General features: G+C 42.6%; 1 protein-coding gene across 2 annotated transcripts in view; it reads right to left on the minus strand.

Annotated features, from left to right (window-relative positions):
- The window catches only part of LOC120518972 (alpha-(1,6)-fucosyltransferase), a 351289-nt gene that overhangs the window by 93753 nt on the left and 235970 nt on the right, over positions 1-21566 (minus strand). For both annotated transcript variants that reach the window (XM_039742018.1, XM_039742019.1), the window contains one exon: positions 11424-11884. In XM_039742018.1, the coding sequence (XP_039597952.1) occupies positions 11424-11626 (203 nt within the window). In that variant the 5' untranslated portion in view covers positions 11627-11884. The remainder of the gene's footprint in view (positions 1-11423; positions 11885-21566) is intronic.

A 21566-nucleotide genomic window follows, 5' to 3' on the forward strand; every position in this document is an offset into this window, starting at 1 on the left:
CAAAATCCCAGAGAAAGTCACAGCCAATATGTTTGGTTCTCCTTTACACTTTCTAGTTTTCTGATGAAAGGTTTTCATTTGTTCCTTAAAACATTTTCCTCTCCTGGACTAATTTCCTGAGTTTATCACCCCCACCCTCAATACTAATGAAAGAATTAGAGAATAAGACTGCTGACAAATTGGACAACCACCCCTGAACTCGGTGAAAGATGGTAGAAAGGCAGCTGACAGAAGGTGGGGTTGGTGGCCTCATGGCATTGGCCAATTAGTTTGGAGTTGCCCAGCTGTGCCAATAAGGCAAACTGCAGCCTTCTGCGATGGATAATCAATGGCAGCCAAATATAAGAGCAGCGGCCAAGAAACGGCCGTAATCAAAATCCATGAAAAGTTTTAAACCCAAAACCAGTCCTGACCTTCTGCCAAACCCAAACCAGTAACCAGAAATCCAGTGACAGAACTGAAACCAGAGCTTTCTTTCAGCACAAAGAAAATTTGTTTTATTCGCATGCTTGGACGATCAAGAAGTGTGAGACTTGACCTTATAAACTGTCATACACGTAATGTCACACGCCACACACTTCTGGTGATCCCTGGGCAGCAAAAAGTCACTGCAGCCGTAAACATTGAGACGTTCCATACAATAATGGCATTGCTGTATAACGGTAACTATTTTTATCGTTCCTAAATATACTTTGGTTAATTTATTAAGTAAAAGAAATAAACTCCTCATGAATCAGAACTCTCAATAAAAGAACTCAGACTCAAGAAACATGAGGAAGAAACAAAAACAGGCCTGAGGCAGACACCATTTGTTTGGGTGAACAGACGAGTGATAACAAGGAGGGATGATGCCTGATGATGATGAAGGCAACGCCGGACATTGCCGAGTGTGCAGACAAGACAAAGAGGAAGCAGCTGTTGGCAGGTTGTGTTAAACATCAGTCCCAATACACATACATGACAGATAAAAACACAACATACACGCAGACAAATCAAAACATGACCCCAGCTGCTAGGCTGACCGTGTGCTAAGTCTTGAAAGGATGTTGCAGTAAGGCCTGGACACCACTGGTCACCTACCAGAATGAAGCCGGACAATCTGGATGGTCAGTGTGCAGCGACATGGAATGCCCTCCTGGAAAAAAAGCAACCCCCATAGAGATGTTGTGGGAGTTTTGCATGTCATGGAAGGCATACTGCTACTCTTACAGTTACAGCCCAAAAGTATGACATACAGTAGCATAACAGTTTGAAAATCCAAAAAATAAAGCATAAGTCAAGACCGGCAGACGTTCCAGAATTTCCAAAAACAGAATAAAATACCAAGACTAGAAGTCACAAAAGTAACACTTAATCGCTAGAAACATTCAGGCAGGAATGAGCTGGGACGAGGTGAGGTGACCTTTACAAGATCGTGCCGATGAGGTCACTGTCACACAGTCCTATGGCAACAGGTGACACAACTTCAGAAAAAGAGTCACCCAAAACCAAATCCAAAACGCTGTGGAAAACAGACGTGAAAAATGGATACGTCTTGATTAAAGACTACAAACAGAAGATAAGTATCGCAATTTGATTATCTGGGTGAGAAAACTGTAGAAAAGATGCATAACTGATCTTTAGGGGTGAAAGACAAAACTACGTCAATCTCAACAATACTTGATGGCTAGAAATATTACGGAAGGTGCAAATCATGCATGTGTGGTGGAGGACGGTGAACGTGTGAGAAGAAAAAGCACTTTACAGGTTCATCTATTCAAGAAAAGGGGATTTGCTCTATAATACTCTCTGGGTTTTGAGAAAGCAAAGTGGCAAAAGTTAAAAGACGCACGTTAAAAACAGTGACATAGTCAATACAACTGATTCCGCTTGTCCAAAAAAATCACACTAAACACTCAAGTAAAAAAATAAAAAACAAAATGACAAAGCTATAAATAAGTCGCTTTAGTCAAGTGGAAACACATGCAAACAGCAGAATCTGTTCAGACACTGAGCAGCATTAGCTCTCATTAATAAAAGGTTTCATGGGACGTTACGGCTGCATTCCTGAAAATCTCCACACAGAGGGCCCAGTGTACCACGTAAGCAGCTCATATTTATTAAGCCAGGCCTCAGAACTCTTTGAAAGTATCAGAAAAACACGCTATAAAGAGAGACACTTACACCCTGCTTTTGTGGGGCACCCAGTGGGAATCCTTGTGGGTGCCGGCGTTATAGAAAGTTGGAAGAACGCCTGTAAATGTTTTGGGACACCTCCATGGAGAATCATGAACCCGCTTCCTGAATGATGTCAGTCAAGTCACCTGACAAAGTAATTGTAGTAAAAGTAGCGCAGAGTGCCTTCCCCCCGCCGTCGGGGGCTCACTTTGCAGTGGTCTTGTCACCTCATAGCCATCACATCCTGCCTTGAATAACAAACTGAAATGCTTTCTGTTGGGGCTCTGCGTATCACCCCACATACAGTTAGGTTTCCTTCCTCATTTCTGAGAAATGCTGATTGGTCGGCCAAGTGTGAGCGTACTGAACTTAATGTGTGTACGGATGTGGTGTGTATATATTATGTATACGCTGTACTGTATATCTAAACATATGTACAGTATATACGCACATATCTATTTCAGTGTTGTGCAAGTTCACACCTCCCAAGAACTCGCTCAAAGTTCAGTTCACACAGATTAAAATGAATAAATTCATGTTCATGGTTCACCATTTCAATTTTGAACTTGTTCATGTTCAGTTCATTTTGTATTTTTTACGGAGTGAGAATAAATGAGCCATTTTTCAGTTTTGCAAAATTCAATAATTATGAAGACTTTATTATTTAAATACTTTATTGAGTTATAACCAGCAACATATTAAATAGATGTAAGTATACATATAAATTACTGTGCTGTTTCCAACCGTGTGACACGAATGGTGACTGCGGAACTAACTTATTACACTGTCGGTCAAAATTCGTGTCACATATTGCACGTCCAACGGGGAAAAATATAAAGTGGCATCGCAAAGTACAACATTTTCCTAAAAGCAAAAGCGGAGCTTCACTGCATGGTCTTGTCAGTGGTGGTTCAGCTTAAGCACAAGCAGGCAGACACAGACAGTGACTATTTGATTTGACGTTATTTTTTCTGAATACAAAGAAATGGCAAAAAATTCGCATGGAATAAATATTTGTAAAAATCCACTATTTGTGCTTATCCGAATATCGTTTTCAGATTCGGCTCCATCCCTACATTACAGGGTAAGGAAACACGTTTAACCTGAATCTAAACCAGAATGTCACATACACTAAAACTGAACTAGCTCACGTTCAAGTTCTTTACTTGCAAATATGTTACGTTAAATTCACAGTTCTTAGAAAAAATTGTTTGTTCAATGAAGGCGCTTTTTTGAACTTGTTCATGCACAACACTGCTATATTTCCAGTCCATCCATCCATTATCCAACCCGCAGGGTCACTGGGGTCTGCTGGAGCCAATTCCAGCCATCACAGGGCGCAATGCAGGAAACAAACCCCGGGCAGGTATTTATAGTCACGCAGTGATTTACAGCCAACTGAGTTGAGACAATGTGTACTTACAGCCGAGGAACATAGCAGAACAACAGGGTAAGAACGTTCTAGAAAGTGCCAAAACCAGCCATTAAAGGTTGCAAAGGCCATACACTTTTTTTTTATCACATACTTGAGGCAGTGCTGCCAGCCATCAAATGATACGCTCTGCACAGAAACAATGTGAGGGACAGCAGTGGAGCTGCAGAGGTAGCCATCTCTCGACCGCCTTACCTCCTGCACTGATGCTGTGGCCAACAAATGTCCACACATTAGCAATATGCAGAAAAAATATCATTACACACAGAGAATTCCAAAATCCGCAACGCTGAATGGCTGTGTTTTTCTAGCGGTGGGCACGTCTTTTTTTTGTCTACTATCTGTGCAGAAGAACAAATGCCTTGTAAATGGTAATTCATTTTGTTATTATTATTATTATTTTAAAGGGTCTCACATGTTTTCTGACTCTTGGACACCCCTGTATGATTTGTTTTTGATCCACATGGCTAATTCTTATGCATTCCGGCCACACCACCTTCTGTTACACAGAAAAGGCATGTGGCCACCGAGACTTGAAGCTTTTTTGTGCTTCTCTTCACTGGTGGTTAAAGCATGCACACTGCCGACCACCCCAAGACCTATGGAGCCTCAACTGCAATGACTGGTACACTTTGTGACCGACAAACAGCCAAATGGCTTGTCCTACATGGAGCCATAAGTCGGCCCCTGACTGAAAATATAATGCAAAAATAACAGGCAGGCGGGTGAGCAGACTCATCAACATATTAGTTAAACGCGAAGCCCAAAGCAGGTGGAAAGCTCAATGGTTAGCAAGCTCCGTTCTTTTGCTGTTGACTACCAACACCCTGAGATGTGCACTGGCTCTCATCTTAGTTATCCGTCCCACTCTGTCGATCTCCAGGCCCTGGACATGGAGCTGAAAACGGACCACTGTCTCAACCCCTGTGCTTCAGTAGCAGAGCTTAGAACTTCAAGAGAGAGCCTCACAACCCAAGGTTGCTGCAACTTATAAGTGGAAAACGTGGGTGTTAGGCCGGAATTATACTTCACGCGACGCGACGCATGCTGCAGTGGACGCTCCTGCTACGCAAGCGTTGTAGTGTTCATACTTGCGCGCGTACTTTACGTAAATCTGGAAGAATCCCCCAGGTGGCAGTGCGAGATATTATCACGGTGAGAACATGTTCGGCTTCTCTGTGTTGTGAATTGCCTAGAACACCTATTAAATTCTGATGACACCTTACCGCAATATCTCTGAAAAGGATGTTTATTTATTAAATCCATCAATACAGGGATGTGTCCATTCCAGCAAGCATTTGGGCACAACTGAGAAACAGTCCCTTGACGAGGCCTCAGCTCATCGCAAGGTGAATACAAGCACACACATACACTAGCGTCATTTTAGCGGCACCAAATCTCCAAATCTGCATATCTTTGGAAGGAAACTGGAGCACGGTGTGAAATACAAGCAGGAAATACCAGCAACATAACTCCCTGCAAGACAGCAGTGCTATTGCTCCAGCACCGTGACACCCCCATGTGTGTAATTAACAGTATTTATTATTTAAACGAAATTATATGTAAAATGTAACATACACACTTTAGTGCATTTCATCATGAAAGTGATATCCAGTATAAATCTAAAGATTCTAAATGTGCAGAGAGTTGGAATATCATACATTTAATTTGTTCTGTGTGGTGATCTGTTGCTGCTTTCCGCTGCTGTCAGGTTCAAGAAGCTTGTAGCGATTAAAAACTGGGATGACGTTTACGACCGTCTGCTTTAATGATAAAGTAAACTACGAGGTTAAAGTGGACATTTCAAGATTAAAGTCGAAATTTCCACTTTTTCAATGTGTCTTTTATTTTTTTCTCAGTGGTTCAAATATAATGCTATACATTATGTTGCTGTTGTTAAGTTGCAAAAATAAAAAAATAAAAAAGACGACACAAAAGATGGTATGTGAGACTTTGAAAATTTATCGTGTCATTACGTTCGGGAACTATCTACATGTGACAGAAAGCCTTTATGCCGATCCTACGGGATGGATGCTTCGATATGGTGAAGCAAAATGCCAACATACAGATGCATTCGTGGTGCTTTTATATTCAAGCGTCACATATTCCCGATCGTAATGACACGATACATTTCAAAGTCTCACATACCATATTTTGTGCTGTCTATTTTTTTATTTTTTTTTGCAACTTCACATTGGTAACATAATGTATAGCGCTGTATTTGAGCCACTGAGAAAAAAATAAAAGACACGGTGAAAACGTGTATTTTGTGATTAAAGTGGAAATTTCGGCTTTAATCTCGCAATGTCCACTTTAACCTCGTAGTTTACTTTATCATTAAAGCAGACCATCGTAAACGTCATCCCAGTTTTTAATCGCTACAAGCTTCTTGGACCTGACAGCAGGTAAAGTAAAATAATAAAAAAATAGACGGCACAAAAGATGGTATGTGAGACTTTTAAAATGTATAGTGTCATTACGATCGGGAATATGCGACGCTTGAATATAAAAGCACCACGAATGCATCTATATGCGGGATTTTGCTTCACCACTTTGAACCATTCATCAAACAGCAAAGTGCGCACATCGATCCCCGAAGGATCTCCACAGAGACTTGCTGTCACATGTAGATAGTAAACAGAGACTCTGACGTCACATTCCAACTTTTAGCACACTGCGCCCCCCGACTTTTTGCTGGTACTGCAACTCGCGCACGCATCGCGTTAATTTCTGAGGACCTGCTCAGGGACGCGTGAAATGAACGCAGGGAACGCGTGGCAGCCATGATGCGGGCGCCTACGCGTTCTGAGCGTGAAGTATAAATCGGCCCTAAGACGGTGGCACGCTTAAATTGCTAACAGAGAAGCCAAAGTATATTGTGTCGTGACTCTCGCAGCTACTGCTCCTCGCTCTTCACGGTAACACATCAGTCTAACACATTGGGTACAGCCTCTTACAGGCAGACTTTACAGGGAAGACCACATACAACTGCTGGAAAATACAAAAAGAAAGACTACAACCTAGATGATGATGTAAACAAATGAAAATTGCTAACATCTAATAAGGATGCGACCCGACATTTGAGAGATAGACATATGAGCGCTGACAAAATATCGCCGATTAAAACGCGGTGTCAAAATCGTGCCGACAAAATCGCACAGACAAAATCGCGAAAGTTTCATTAAATATGAATCACTAGTTTAAAGCATATATAATAATGTTTATTTTAGAAGTCAATATTATGAGACATGGCACGCAGATAGTCCTTAAGATCACGCCCTGCATATGTAGGAAGAATTGCAGCAAGACGTCTTGATAGTTGAGCGTATTTAGACTTGCTGGCTGCCTGACTGCTGGTAATTCCACCTTGTATACGACTCGTTATGCCAACCCTCGACTGAGTTATTTGTTCGCGGCATGCCATCAGCAGTTATAACAGTTATAACCTAGCACATAATGTGTACATAATGCATACGTACGCGTCCCACTCTCTTGGCCTCTCTCGCGATTTTGTTGTGGCGTTTTGTCGGCGCGCATTTGTCAAAAACCAGTTAGCAGGTTTGTTGGCGCTCATTTGTCTGTCGCGGTTTTGTCGGGGCACATATGTCTATTGCGCTTTTGTCGGTGGACCAATAAGAATGATAATATACAATATATTCAAATTTCACATGATTCCTACTACTTACCTGTTTCAGCTTTCAAGAATGCACTTTCCTGTAAAACAGTGTGTTGATATGACTGTCAAGAAAAGCCACGTCACCAGGAAAAGCAGTAATTGATCTTGTGCAAGAATGTTTCCTCGTGGACAACTGTGTATAGCATGTTCAAGAGTAAGGAGTACTGGTAACCTAATAACCTCATTTTTATTACTTATTATTTGACTGAAGCCTTTATCCAAAGTGACTTACAACATTTGAGATACAATTGGCTCCATTTCTTTTGTTTTTTTCAACTGGAGCACAAGCAGGTCAAGTGACTTGCTCATGGCTGCATGGTGTCAGCAGTGGGATTTGAACCCACAACCTCAGGGTCTGAAGTCCAAAGGCCTAAGCACTACACCACACTGCCTGGCACTAATGTTAGCCCTAAAACCAACAAACAGTGCATACAGGAAAGTACTTCTGCTACACCTAAGTAACTGACAGCACTAGAACTGAATTAATTACTCAATGTGCTGGGCGAAGCCGAGTAACCCAGCCCGAGCTGGATAATACGGACTGCATTATATTCCATCTGTACCAGTCTTTTGTGTAATACACGTCAGACAAACATCAAGGTGAGTGAAGCAATGACATTTATAGTCGGCAGCACAGATAGCGGAGCCGGGCTTAGATTTAACTAATAAAATCCGGACCTGCTTCCTAAAAAGGAATAACTTTAAAGATGAAGCTGCACAGGCACGTCTCTGACAAGCCAACTTAACATTTAGCGTCTCAGGCGAATTCCTAGTTTTGATATCTGTAATTAGATTTTTGACTAATGAAAACTGACTGACATTTCCCATTGACTTCTACAGATCTTTCAACATGAGATATAAACGATTCCATTTTGACTAATTGAGACTACAATTACAGATACGCTTAATGTGGTTGAATTAAAGAGATCTTCAATGTACTTTTTTGATATCTAAAATGCTATTTTAACAAGTGAATATGTAATTGACCGTATCTGTAATTTTAATTTTAATTAGTGAAAATTGTAGATATCTGCTCTTTGAATTTAACTTGTCAAAATGTAATTAGAGATATCGCAGATTCAGATTTCTAGAACACAAAGTGTAATTAGACATCCGAAACTGAAAGCCTCATAGAAGTCGAGGCCTGTTGACTGTGAATGTTCACAGGTCGGGAACTGCAATCTGATGCAAGAAAAGTGCACCTGAGGGAACAAAGAGCACAGGCTTTTTGTTTTTTTAATGTATTTTAATTTATTTAATGAACAAAGCTATGCAAGTTAACAAAGGTAAGCAGAAGCAGTGTGTGAAAAACTAAATGTCCCCTACTTAAATCTAGAGAATTAGTGCCGGCTGTTTGAACACAAAGGTTTGAAAAGCACACACTTTAGTGTCTCAGTCCATGGACATTCCAATGAAAAAATCAGAAGAAAAAGTATGGAAAGGGGCCACAAATCCATTTCTAGAGCTATGGGAACCACAAAGGAAGCAATCATGTCCAAATGTAGGACCTTTGGAATGGCATGGGATCTCCTCAGGAGTGGACGGCCAAAAAAAACTACCCGGCATAAAGTCATCCTGGAAGTCCCAATTGGTCCAAAAACACTCAAAGAGCTGCAGACTTCTTTAGCCTCAGCAACGCTGACCTTCACAATCAGAAAGACAGGAAAGTGGGCTTCATTGAAGATCAACAAGCACTGGTGATTCAACAAGAACATAAAGGCTCCTCTCTCATTCACTAGGAAGCCCTGCGCCTTTTTAGGAGAATGTGTTATGGACAGATGAGACAGATGTCACTGGTCTCATTACATCGGGCACAATGCAAATACAGTAATAACAGAAGGTGGGTAGTGTGGTGGTGTGGAATGCATTGCTGCCTCAGGACCTGCCATAACCGAAGAACCATGAATTCTGTATTTGTCTGTGAGCAGAAGCTAAAGTGTTGTTAGTTAGGTACTGCAGCAAGATGGTGATTAAGAACAAAAAGGCAACTGCACAGCAGAATGGCTGAAAAGAAATGGGAAAAAAAAGGTTTTGGACTGGGCAGACCAAAACCCAACAGAGATGATGTGACAGGACTTGAAATGACCAGTTCATACCTAAGAAACCTACCAATGTTTGAGAATTAAAGCAGTTCTGCCAGGAGGGTGCTAAAACTTCTTCACAGCGATTACAAAAATTGAGGGTGAATTAAAGAAAGAGCTTGGTTTAGTCATTCCAGCACCAAAGATGGTGCAACCAGTTATTAAAAGATCAGCTGTGACCTGTACACCCCCAGACACATCTACACAGGGTTTCAGTTTCCTTCCTACAAGACCACACAACAAGTAATACGTTTCTCTGTCTCCACTTCCCATGCAGTCTCATACATCTCCTTCAGACTCTGACTCTTGAGAGGACAGAGGTGGCCCCTTTTTGACTGGACCCAGGAATACTTCTGGTGTTCAGGAAGCAGCACTTCCAGGTCAGGTTGGAAGCCCCTGAAAGTAGAGACAGCCTTCCCCAGCAGGTCCCCCTGTCGGGAACCCAACAGAGCTGCCACACCCAAGATGCACAGCAGGTACATGAATGGGCACAATGGCCCAGGATCAAGAGTAAGAAAAAGAAGCCATCCAAAACAGACAGTATCATCAATAATAAGTTACCATTTCAAGAATTGGATATAACCAACATAATTTCACAAACAAAAACAACTGCAGTGACAGCTGCTGAGCGTCAGGCAAATTGCAGATGATAATTCAGCAGCAGACAAACGCGACGGCTTATAGGCATTCAAGACAAAGTCCAGGATACACAATGAAGTAACACCCCAGGCACAAAAGAAGAAGAGCAACAGCATCTGCTGAGCACCAAGTGTGGGATAAACAAAGAATGAACGACAAAGACAGAGAAAGGCAGATGACTGGAGGTCCCTGTGTTTCCAACCATCCATCCCTTATCCAACCCGCTATATCCTAAGTACACCTAACTACAGGGTCTGCTGGAGCCAATCCCAGCCAGCACAGGGCGCAAGGCAGGAAACAATCCCCGGGCAGGGCACCAGCCCACCGCAGGGTGCGAGCACACACACACACACTAGGGACAATTTAGGATCACCAATGCACCTAACCTGCATCTCTTTGGACTGTGGGAGGAAACCCACACAGACACGGGGAGAACATGCAAACTCCACGCAGGGAGGACCCGGAAAGTGAACCCAGGTCTCTTAACTGTGAGGCAGCAGCACCCACTGTGCCACTGTGCCGCCCTCCCCGTGTTTTGCTAGTAAGAAAACGTTTTTGCCACAAACAAGTATCCATAGAAAATATTTAAGGGTTACATCTTACAAGCTAACCTTTGGGCACTAGAGCTGCTGCAATCGCACTTTCAGTCAATGTGAATTATGACGACATATTTAAAGAACATTCACCTGCTTGCTGCTTATTGTTATTTTTGTGTCCTGCCTTTGGTGTGAATTTTGAAAACTGGCTTCCCAGCAACTCTCAAAATGACCCTACAGTGTTTCTAGAACAGTGCAGCTTTATTTAAAGACTAAATTACACGAAGGCTCCAAGTTATACTGGAAACATCTGTAAGGATAGAAAAGTTAAGGGCTTTTGGGAGAAACTGCAGACGTAAGAAGAACTGAGCATAACAGCTGAGGAGTTAACAGCAGGAGCCGGAGAATATCCAGAGTCGGACTGTCGTGTTAGAGCTGAGAGAGTTGAGCTATTCAGCTTAGCAAACCACTAGATTTCTGCTACTTCCTGTTGATGTAAACCACGTGGTGCCACCCACCTATCCCCATAAGGCCCACACTAGTGACAGCTTTGGGATTTTTACTGAGCTTTCATCGAAAGCTGTCACGGTGCAAACTGTTATCAGGTGATTAAGTTGTTAATACTGCCAAAGTTACTAATCCGACAGGAACTCTTGGATTGGCGGAGTAGTGCCCATTTCAGGCCCTGCATTTTTCTGCTAGTTTATATCTGAACCTTTAACATTTGGAAATCGCCTCACTAACAGATGACCACGTGAGCTGAAACTAATGTGCACGTTCCAATTGGTGTGACTTGGAGAGCTTGGCTAATGGCGCAGCATTCCTGGCCTCACCAAACCCCCCAGCCCCCAAAGCTCCCACTAGCCCAGAATACTGACACAAGCCAGCCTTTTGTACTGTACCTCAAAGATTCAGCCATCCTGCGGAGATCCTCATTCTGCTGTTTAAGACGCTCCAGCTTGGCCAGGATTTTAGACAGTTCTCGGCTGGAGCGGTCTGGATGGTCATTGTCTCTGACCAGGTGGCCTCCAATGTAGAACAACAGAGTCCCCCAGGCCAACAAAATGAGCATAATCCAGCGCCAGGAGCCCGTCCATGGCCGCATTTTGGAATGCTGGAGATCCTGACGAGGCCACCCCTCCCTTCCAATGCTGCCTCACGGCTCAGCAGTGTGTCTGTGGAAGCGCCTGGCTCTGAGTCAGCATGTTAGAAGCTTGATGATGCCCCTTCTTTTGTGCTTCACCGCATCCTTGCGAAGGTCCGGGCCCATGGGCTGACCAACTCCTGGATACTCGACCACTCTTGAGCAGCTGCTGGCCGCCTTACACTCTGGGACAGGAAGAAAGTTCTCGGTCTCTTATCTCTGTGAAAAAAGAGGAAGTAAATTGAATTGAAGGGATGGCGCAAATGTGCAGACTACACATTCAAGAGCTACTGCAGTTAAATCTGCCCCTCTCTTCAAAGAGTAATCTGTCAGTTAAGAAAGAAGAAAATATGACAATAATATAGAACTTTGCGACAGAAGACCACAGAGTCACCATCACAACTTCTGCAAAAGCACCCGCATCACTTACTGTAGTTATCCTGCCTATATACAACAACAAACAGGCGACTCGAGTGGCAAAGGGCCTCCTAAAAGGTGTGATAATAGTCAGTGCCAGCGATCAACCCCCTCTGATATCAACATGTGCATAAGAGAACACCAAATAGCCAACTGCTGGTCCACCAGAAACTTCTGCGGCCATTACTCAGGTGACAACAACACTCGACGCAGTCCGTAAGTACTCAGGACAGTGGCATGACTATGCCCAATGTGGATCTCTAACTCATCCTGGTACTGAAATGAAAGAAAGGATAGGAGCTTCTAGTGCAGACATCCGGCATTAAATCAAGGCTGTTAAAACATTAGAACATTACAACAGTTTTGACAAGAACAGGCCATCCAGCCCAGCAAAGCTCACCAACTCTTCTACAATAATATCAAGTCGAATTTTGCAGGGCCCTAAAATCCCACTCTCTGCCACACTACTCGGACTGGAACTGGAGGACACTAGGCCTGAAGACCACTCTAATAGACCTTAAAGAGCTTTGGTCACCAAGTGGTTATATTTACAGAGTCTTTATAGAGGAAGGCAGAAAAGGACAGCAGGGTGAAGAGAGCTCATGAAGATGGTGACTTCCCTGAGGGGAGAATTCCACTTGGAGTGCCCTCCAAGGCCGACAACGGGACACAGTGTGGGTCTCCATCACAAAAGAGCCCTTCCAAGGGCCATTGACAGGTGTGTGTGTGTGTCTGTCTGTCTGTCCACCCTCCATCACACCTTGGGCTTCTCCAATATGGTCAATCAGTGAAGGAAGGTAAACGTCTGAATGACAGAGCCATATCCCACTTGAGTAATAGATAGCATAACAGAGTGAAATATCAATTACTTAAATAAAGAATCGGACTAGTTCAGTAGTTTGACTACAGAGTATTCACTGCCACTGCATGGTTTACTGGGACTCAAAGAATTTCAGACGTCCCCTGCAGCTTTGTCACTGGCACCAGACACGCATCCAAGTGTTTAGTGAAATTTAAAAGCCAACTTCAAGCTGGGGAACCTTTAGAGTTGGGGTGTGACATCTCAGATGGGGGTTCTTGCCCTGGCTGGGGTTCACATTCATGTTATATTCAATATATTTTAAGTTCTTCAATTTATGTTTATGTGCATCATTCTTTATTGTTGCTTTTGTTTTTGTGTACAAGCTGCCTGTGTTATGTTCCATGTGTTTTGTGGGTGGCACCCTAAGAGGTGGGGCAAGCTGCCAATCTCCGCCAGTCATTGTCCTCCGTGCCCTACAAATCTGGAGGGTCCTCCACAGTTCCTGGAGCTTCAATGTGAAGCCGATCTGGGGTTGGTGAGCTCTTCAGCCTTTTTCTGTGCTTTGTATAAATTTCTAGATTTTCGACCTGTTAACTCTGTTTGTTTTTTGACCTTGGCTTAGATTTCTGTTTTGGGACTTGCCCACCTTGGATGGCCCCTGTTGGCAACTCTTTTTTGCCTTTTATACTCTACGGAGCTTCATGTATTTACAAAGCTTTTTGTGAAATAAACCCTTTCATTTTATAAAGTTTCTGTGCCTACGCTACTCTGTGATGGCCAGTGTGCTGTGCTGGGCTTGGAACATCACTGCAAGAGAGGCCCACCGAATCAACAAGCTTACGAAAAGCACAATCTCAGCTATAGCATGCACTCTGGACAACCTGGAGGTCATAGCGATGAAGAGAACTAAAGAAGAAAAACTGAGTTCCATTATGAACAATGCTAACACTGAGGACATTCAGCAGGAGTGTGTCAATGAACACACTGGGGGTCCTTTACACCAACAGCAATTCGTCTGTATAGTGCACCACTGGGTTTGGGAGTGCCAAATCACTCTGGTGTGCATGTGTGTGTATTTATCTATCTATTTATTTAAAGAGCTTCTGTAAAAAGCCAAATTTCCCATTCATGTGTTCTATCTATCTCTCCATCCATCCATCTAATCAATGCCTAATAGGAATCTTTTATAATATCTGTCTTTTTTAGCAATAAAAACCTGCTTCATTTTCTTATTCTGACCATTTTTCTGTAGACAGGAAGTTATACATTGTCCCCATCAGGTTACAAAAGATCCCTATCAGGTTATGAATGATCCCTCTGAATCACAAATGATCCCTGTTCAGGTTATAAAAGGTCCCTAACTTCTAACTATCATATATAGTGCCTTTTCTATCTATCTATCTCTCCATCCATCCATCCATCCATCTAATCGATGCCTAATGGGAATATTTTATAATATCTGTCTTTTTATGCAATAAAAACCTGCTTCACTTTCTTATTCTGACCATTTTTCTGTACACAGGAAGTTACACATTGTCCCCATCAGGTTACAAAAGATCCCTATCAGGTTACACATTTGTCCCACTGACATACAAATGATCCCTGTTCAGGTTATAAAAGGTTCCTAACTTCTAACTATCATATATAGTGCCTTTTCTATCTATCTACTATCATCCATCCATCTAAGATGCCTAATGGGAATATTTTATAATATCCTTTTATGCAATAAAAACCTGCTTCACTTTCTTATTCTGACCATTTTTCTGTACACAGGAAGTTACACATTGTCCCCACCAGGTTACAAAAGATCCCTATCAGGTTACACATTTGTCCCACTGACATACAAATGATCCCTGTTCAGGTTATAAAAGGTTCCTAACTTCTAACTATCATATATAGTGCCTTTTCTATCTATCTATCTATCTATCTATCTATCTATCTATCTATCTATCTATCTATCTATCTATCTATCTATCTATCTATCTATCTATCCAGGATTTAATTGTGATATCCCCCTCTACTGTGCATTATTGGATGTGATTTGGAACTTCTGTGCTTTGAGACCCTAATTTCACGACGCTGGGAAGGGAGTTCACAGATCTGGTCAGCACCCTCCTGGTGACTTTCTCTTTGACTTTGTTCTGCTTTAGCCGATGCTTCTGAAATCGACTTACTTTATTTTACTTGTGGAATTTCTCATGGCAATCCTTTTCCGTCATTTCCTAAGTAATTCTATTCTTTCACAGCTTTTTGAAATGCCAATTTCCCACCCTAACCCCAAGGACCAATCCAGAAGGATGCCTGAATTATTTTTGCCAACATGGGTATTGGTAGCTAATGCGACTTGCTAAGGGGTCAAAGGGTGTCTCCAGGTTAGGTAACCAACGAGCATACTTATCATTTTTTATTGCTTTATCTTCACTGCCCTAAATTGTAATCTGCCATATCTAATTTGTGGGCTTTATTGCTTTAAAGCTCCTAGATAAATGGAAAGTCAACATTCATAATTTTACAACAGGTATCTGAAAGGCAGGGCCAGGAGATGCAGGAATCATTGACTCTCTACTCTGTGACAGTGAGAACAAAAGGACTTGAAACGTCTGAAATAAAGTGTTAGCTGTGTTGTGTATTTTTACACTCTTTTCGGTTTAACTGCCCTGTATCCTCTCCACGTACCTTTCCTAATTATTTATACAGCATTATTTACTACTTGGCAGTGCACTTCGTGACAATCTGCTTTAACCAACTCCATTCTGTTGCACTTCAGCGCATTCCGCTACACCACAATGTAATTAAAATAACTTCCGCCCTCTCCAGACTAATTGTGCAGTGTGACACAAGACCATAATGCAGTGCCCCCTGTAGCAAATCAGGTTTGTCTGCTAATTCCTTGACCTATAATGCTATTAATGTTTGTCATGTGATTGGCCATTGACTATCGGATTAATCCAGTAAGTGGCTTTAAGGTGTGAACGCCCCAATTCTGGTACAGTAAATCACTACATTAACACTAGAATGAAAATGTACTCTCATCAGACCTCCAGAAAGTGACAACAAAACATAATACAGAATTGCAAAGAGGGGCTGGGGAGCCGTATGGCCAATGTTGACAAAACTTTTTATTCTTCAACAATTGAGGGATAATGATAATAATAATCGATGATAAATTTTATTTATATGGCACCTTTCACAACTGAACACTGTGGCTCCCGAGAGGTTTAGTTTCTCCAGCATTCGGCTTCTTTGAGTTTTTGAAATTCCTTTTCTCTGTTACCACCATTAATGTCACGGGCATGCCACCTGCGGGTCACAAGTCGCTATTGTTTATAAGGGCAGTGAGTCATGAAACACCCCCCAAAACCCAGCTCTGACAACTGTGCTAAACTCACCCAGGGGGAATTACATGGGAAAGGGTGGGTCGCAACACCAGAAAGGTGACTTATAGGATTAATCGGAAATGATCCAAAGATGTTTCTTTCTTGCTTTTTTGATTATTATTATTCTTTTTTCTCTTTATAAATAACGTATGAGATTGCAGGCTTGTGGACTGAAGTGCCATGAACGGGGTAGCAGGAACAAAAGAGTTTTAGAAGGATGCTGCAGAATGTTTTCCTCTCCTTGACAGTTCTCTGTGTCTTTCTGAGAATTCATTATGGAATTAGTAATCCATAAAGTTTGCATCTACCTGTGAAGTCGTTACATCACTGTGAATCGCACTATACGAAAAGAAACACAACTGGATTGAATCAACACTAGTAGGGAGTTATGTTATCTCCCAGTTCCCCAAGACAGCAGTTGGCAGCACCTGCCTAAACCCCTGCAAGTGTTCATGGGATATGGAGTCCTTATGGGCTGACCCAGGGGCAGAGTCCTCGGGGTCACTGGATAAAGCTCTGGACAAAGAGCTTGGCACTTCTTATGGGCTCCTGGCTGACTTGGAGCTGCTTTCTGGTTATGTAACAAAATGTTGGAAATACCCCTGGAATGCTTGCCATCTTTAACCAGGGAGTCTGGTTGGAGCAAAGTAGAAATGGGAGATTCTTTCAACACTCATCGCTGGAGTCAAAGCTACTGAGGTTATGGGCGGCTTGCAATCAAAACAAGCCTGAGGTACCAGGGGGTTGAGTTAGTTTAAGTTGGAAAGGGCCCTTTTATGTTTGATTGAACTTCAGGGGGCATAAACACCCTCAGTTTTTCAACGATACTTAATGACACTCTTCTAAAAAGGAACCTCCTGGTGATATCTGACTTATTTTACTAAGAAACCTACTTTGTCATGGATATTTTTTGGTGGCAGTTTTGGTTAATTAGGGTACAGGGGTGGCCTTGTAATGTCTGTTTCCCTCTCTTAATGTGTGTATATTCAAGTATGTGCCTCTGGGGACCACCTTCCTCATTCTGATGAGGTAAACGATACCACCATGGAATGAAGTAGAGAGCTGTTGTTAGCATTATCTTCTCCTTCCTCATCTGCAGCCAAGAAATATTCCCCCAGAGGGATGACTAACCCCGCCCCACCACCTGAGAACAACTCCGGCGTACTGGTGGAGAACAACTCCGCCCTACCACCTGAGAACAACTCCTCCCTACTGGTGGAGAACAACTCCACCCCTTCTGGTCTCCACCACTTACAGCGAGCCCCTTACCGGAAGGTGGCGTCAGATGCTATACTGACTACCACAGAGGACAGAAGCTCCTACCAGCAACCACAACATTAGCCATTAGGAGAGAATAGTTTTGTTTAGTTAATAACTAAGCGGGGTTACCAGAGTGTTACCCCAACCTTTCTTGGCTTCTCCGTGTTGTCTGCCTGCCCGGTCACCTCTTACAATGCAGATATAATTTAATTCCCTGGATGGCCATGTGGTGTTGCCTGTGTGCCTCAACTCCTGAGAGATGAACAACCAGCGGTGGCTTCAGTTGTAACTGACCTTTTTTTCCAAGTGAGCACGTTTAACAGGGTCACTGTGGGTGACGAAACATGGTGTTTCCAGTACGACCAAGAAAGAACATCAGATATAACAGATGAAAAAACTCTTCCAGACCAATCTTTCTCTATCTGAGGTGCCAAAAAAATAAACTTCTATTACTTGCTTAAAATCTTTGTGCTTCATTTGTTTGTGTTTGTGTCCTTGACTTTGTTTCTTGCTCCTCGCTTTGGACTTGACACACAGCTTTCTTTGACCCATTTTGATATCACGTTCTTCTCTTGGCTGCTCCAAATCTCATCTTCCAGACATAACATCTGTACTCGATCTACCGGTGGCTATGAACATTTCAATACAAAAATAGCGACTGTAAAGTCTGGGCCAGGACAAATTACAAATTACAATACACATAAAGCTTATATTATTTTTGATTCAAAATAAAAATACCTGAGCAGATCATAAACAGCAGATCAGAGCAAACAGAACTTCATACTGCAGAACAGCGCGCACTGTAACAGGCTGAAGTTGTAAGGTAATTTGCTTTTTTCACTATTAGGTGCGAGTCCATTTGGAATTTTATTCCCTCTACTGAGCAAGTTACTAACTAGCATACCCAGGACCAAACACGTTTCTCTTCCGCAATTTGAGTTGCCTTTTCTGGCCATAGGTTTGACATCTTTTGGAAAAACTTGAGTGCAGTACTTAAAAGACTGTTACAGCATGAAACTCTTATCAGGTTCACACTAGCTGGTTACTCATTTAAAGAATGGCTAGAAAGAAGACCTGCGATCCTGTGGGATCTAAAGGGTGCAGCAATACACCACATTACAACGTGCTGCACTATAACACATTGCAAAATGCTACCTTTGTACTATGGAATTCTTCACTAAGCCCTAGTATACCACCGTCTACTACAATCCAGCCGACTGCAACACTGCAGAAGACATTAAAATGTAGCATTGTAGCACATCAGGATTCTGCACTACACTACACCACATCACAGAGGTCCACGCCACACTGCACTCCAAGTATTGGCAGCTACCAGCCACGAACAGGACACCCGATCGTTACAGGGCATGCATCGAGCCTCTTTAGACTAATCTAATCTAAATCACGTCTTTCAGATGAATCCACAGGGCTCTCAGAGAGCAAGTCCACAAGGATACAAGGAAAGAGTGAACACACGCCATGAAGATTGTAAACTTGCAGAGAATTTAGATTTTTCCATACCAATTATTGTTACATAGAACACTTAATTAAAAATCTGAGAGCACTGTAATGATGCATATACATACAAACTATATTTATAGACAGATAGATAGATAGATAGATAGATAGATGGGGCAGCACGGTGGCGCAGTGGTAGCGCTGCCGCCTCACAGTTAGGAGACCCGGGTTCGCCTCCTGGGTCCTCCCTGTGTGGAGTTTGCATGTTCTCCCCGTGTCTGCATGGGTTTCCTCCGGGTACTCCGGTTTTTACCCACAGTCCAAAGACATGCAGGTTTGGTGGATTGGCGATTCTAAATTGTGCTTGGTGTGTGGGTGTGTGTGTGTCCTGTGGTGGTTTGGCGCCCTGCCCGGGATTGGTTCCTGCCTTGCGCCCTGTGTTGGCTGGTATTGGCTCCAGCAGACCCCTGTGTTCGGACTCAATGGGTTGGAAAATGGATGGATATATAGACAGACAGATAGATATGAAAGGCACTTTATGATAGATAAATCTGCTACTTCCATTACTCTTTTTAAATGATGCATTTTTTTAATAGTAATAGTATTTTGGCCAACACATATATTGCTTTAAATGCGCTTTATAAATAAAATGTATTTGCTCTGAATGCTAGAGCCGCCAGGAAAGATAAGGAAGCGTACTAAAATGAGCGCTGCAAAAAGCTCGAGGAGAATTGCTTGAAAGATCACACAAGGCATCTATTCGCTCAGGTGAAGAACATCCGAATGCCTTTCACCGCTCATAAAGGAACAATCAAAAACAAGGACAGAACCGAAGCATACGACCAGCAAGTATAAGGCACAGGTGGAAAGAATACACTGAAGAGCTGTACGCATGCGAAAATGAACCTGGGACTTTGCAGAACGATGACGCGCTGGAATTAGAACCACCGATCTTGGAAGCGGAAGTTGCATGGGCCATCAAGCAGCTTGCTAAGAACAAAGCTCTGGGCATAGATAACATCCTAGTAGAATTGTTGCGCCCTGTACCATCGGCAGTCATCACGACCCTGTGTCAAAAGATCTGGGAATCCGGCAAATGGCCGAGGGACTGAAAAAGATCCATATTTATCCCGTTACTGAAAAAGGTGACACCCGAGATTGCTCAAATTATCGCACAATAGCTCTGATCCCACATGCGAGCAAAGTGCTCCTAAAGATCATACAGGAGCGGCTGAGGTCAACAATCGAGACAGAATTGCCCGATGTACAAGCAGGTTTCAGGCGGGGATGTGGCACTCGCGACCACATCACAAACCTGCGTTGGATCATTGAAAAATGTCGGGAATATCAAAAGAAGATCTACCTGTGCTTCATAGACTACATGAAGGCATTTGATTGCGTTGACCATATGAAACTGTGGAAAGCCTTAGAAGAGTTGGGTGTACTACAGCATCTGGTTAAGTTGTTCAGATCGTTATATTCCGAGCAGGAAGCCACAGTTCGGACACAATACGGAGACACTGAATGGTTCCACTGTAGAAAAGGAGTGCGATAAGGTTGCATCCTCTCCCACTTTCTGTTTAATCTGTATGCAGAAGTCATCACGTGGAAGGAAGGACTGAGGGGTCAGAAATTGGAGTAAAAATCGGCGGAAGAAACATCTATAATCTCCGATACGCTGATGACACTACTTTGTTGGCTGAAACGAAAAAGGGACTTGAGGATTTGATAATGAAAATCAAGCACGAAAGCAAAAAAATGGGTTTGCAATTGAACTTAAAAAAGACAAAAATAATGACGACCGCAGTCAACAACATAAAAAAAAAATCGGCGATGAGGAAATAGAATGTGTTCAGGAATTTACTTTCCTAGGCTCAAACATTGACCGGGGCAGAGAACTTTGCTCAGAGGTAAAAAGAAGTATAGCGCTCGGCCGAAGTACAATGCTAAACATGGCAAAAATTTGGAAAAGCACAGATATTAGCCTCGCCACTAAATGCAGGCTAGTCCGTGCAATTGTTTTTCCAATAACCATGTATGGATGTGAAAGTTAGACCCTGAAAAAAGCCAACAGAAGGAAGATCGACAGTTTTGAACTTTGGTGCTGGAGAAAGCTACTCCACCTTCCATGGATAGCGAGAGTAACGAACAAAGAAGTGCTAGAGCGCATAAAGCCGGAAATCTCGTTAGACGGGAAAATCACTAGACTCAAACTGACCTATTTCGGCCATATAATGCGATCAAATTCGCTAGAAAAATCGGTCATACTAGGGATGGTAAGCGGCAAAAGAAGACCTGGCCGCTTACCATAAAAAAGAAAATCCTGGAATGTAAAAGCCAGGCGATGAGACGTGATCATCTCGGAAGTTCTCGAAAGACATTTTAAAGACCCGCGATACGAAAGAGAATGGGCAAAATAAAAAAAATCAGTAGTGTAAAGGGAAGGCAGCACACACCACCGATACAGGTGTCTCAGTGCATATAAAGTGTATAAAGGACAATATGTTATAAGTAAAACATCGATGAATAAAAGATCACATTAGTGCAAAAAAAAAGAAATTAATCAGGACCAGGTGTCATTGAAAAA

This window comes from Polypterus senegalus, chromosome 18, assembly GCF_016835505.1.
Source record: "Polypterus senegalus isolate Bchr_013 chromosome 18, ASM1683550v1, whole genome shotgun sequence".
Taxonomy (NCBI): domain Eukaryota; kingdom Metazoa; phylum Chordata; class Cladistia; order Polypteriformes; family Polypteridae; genus Polypterus; species Polypterus senegalus.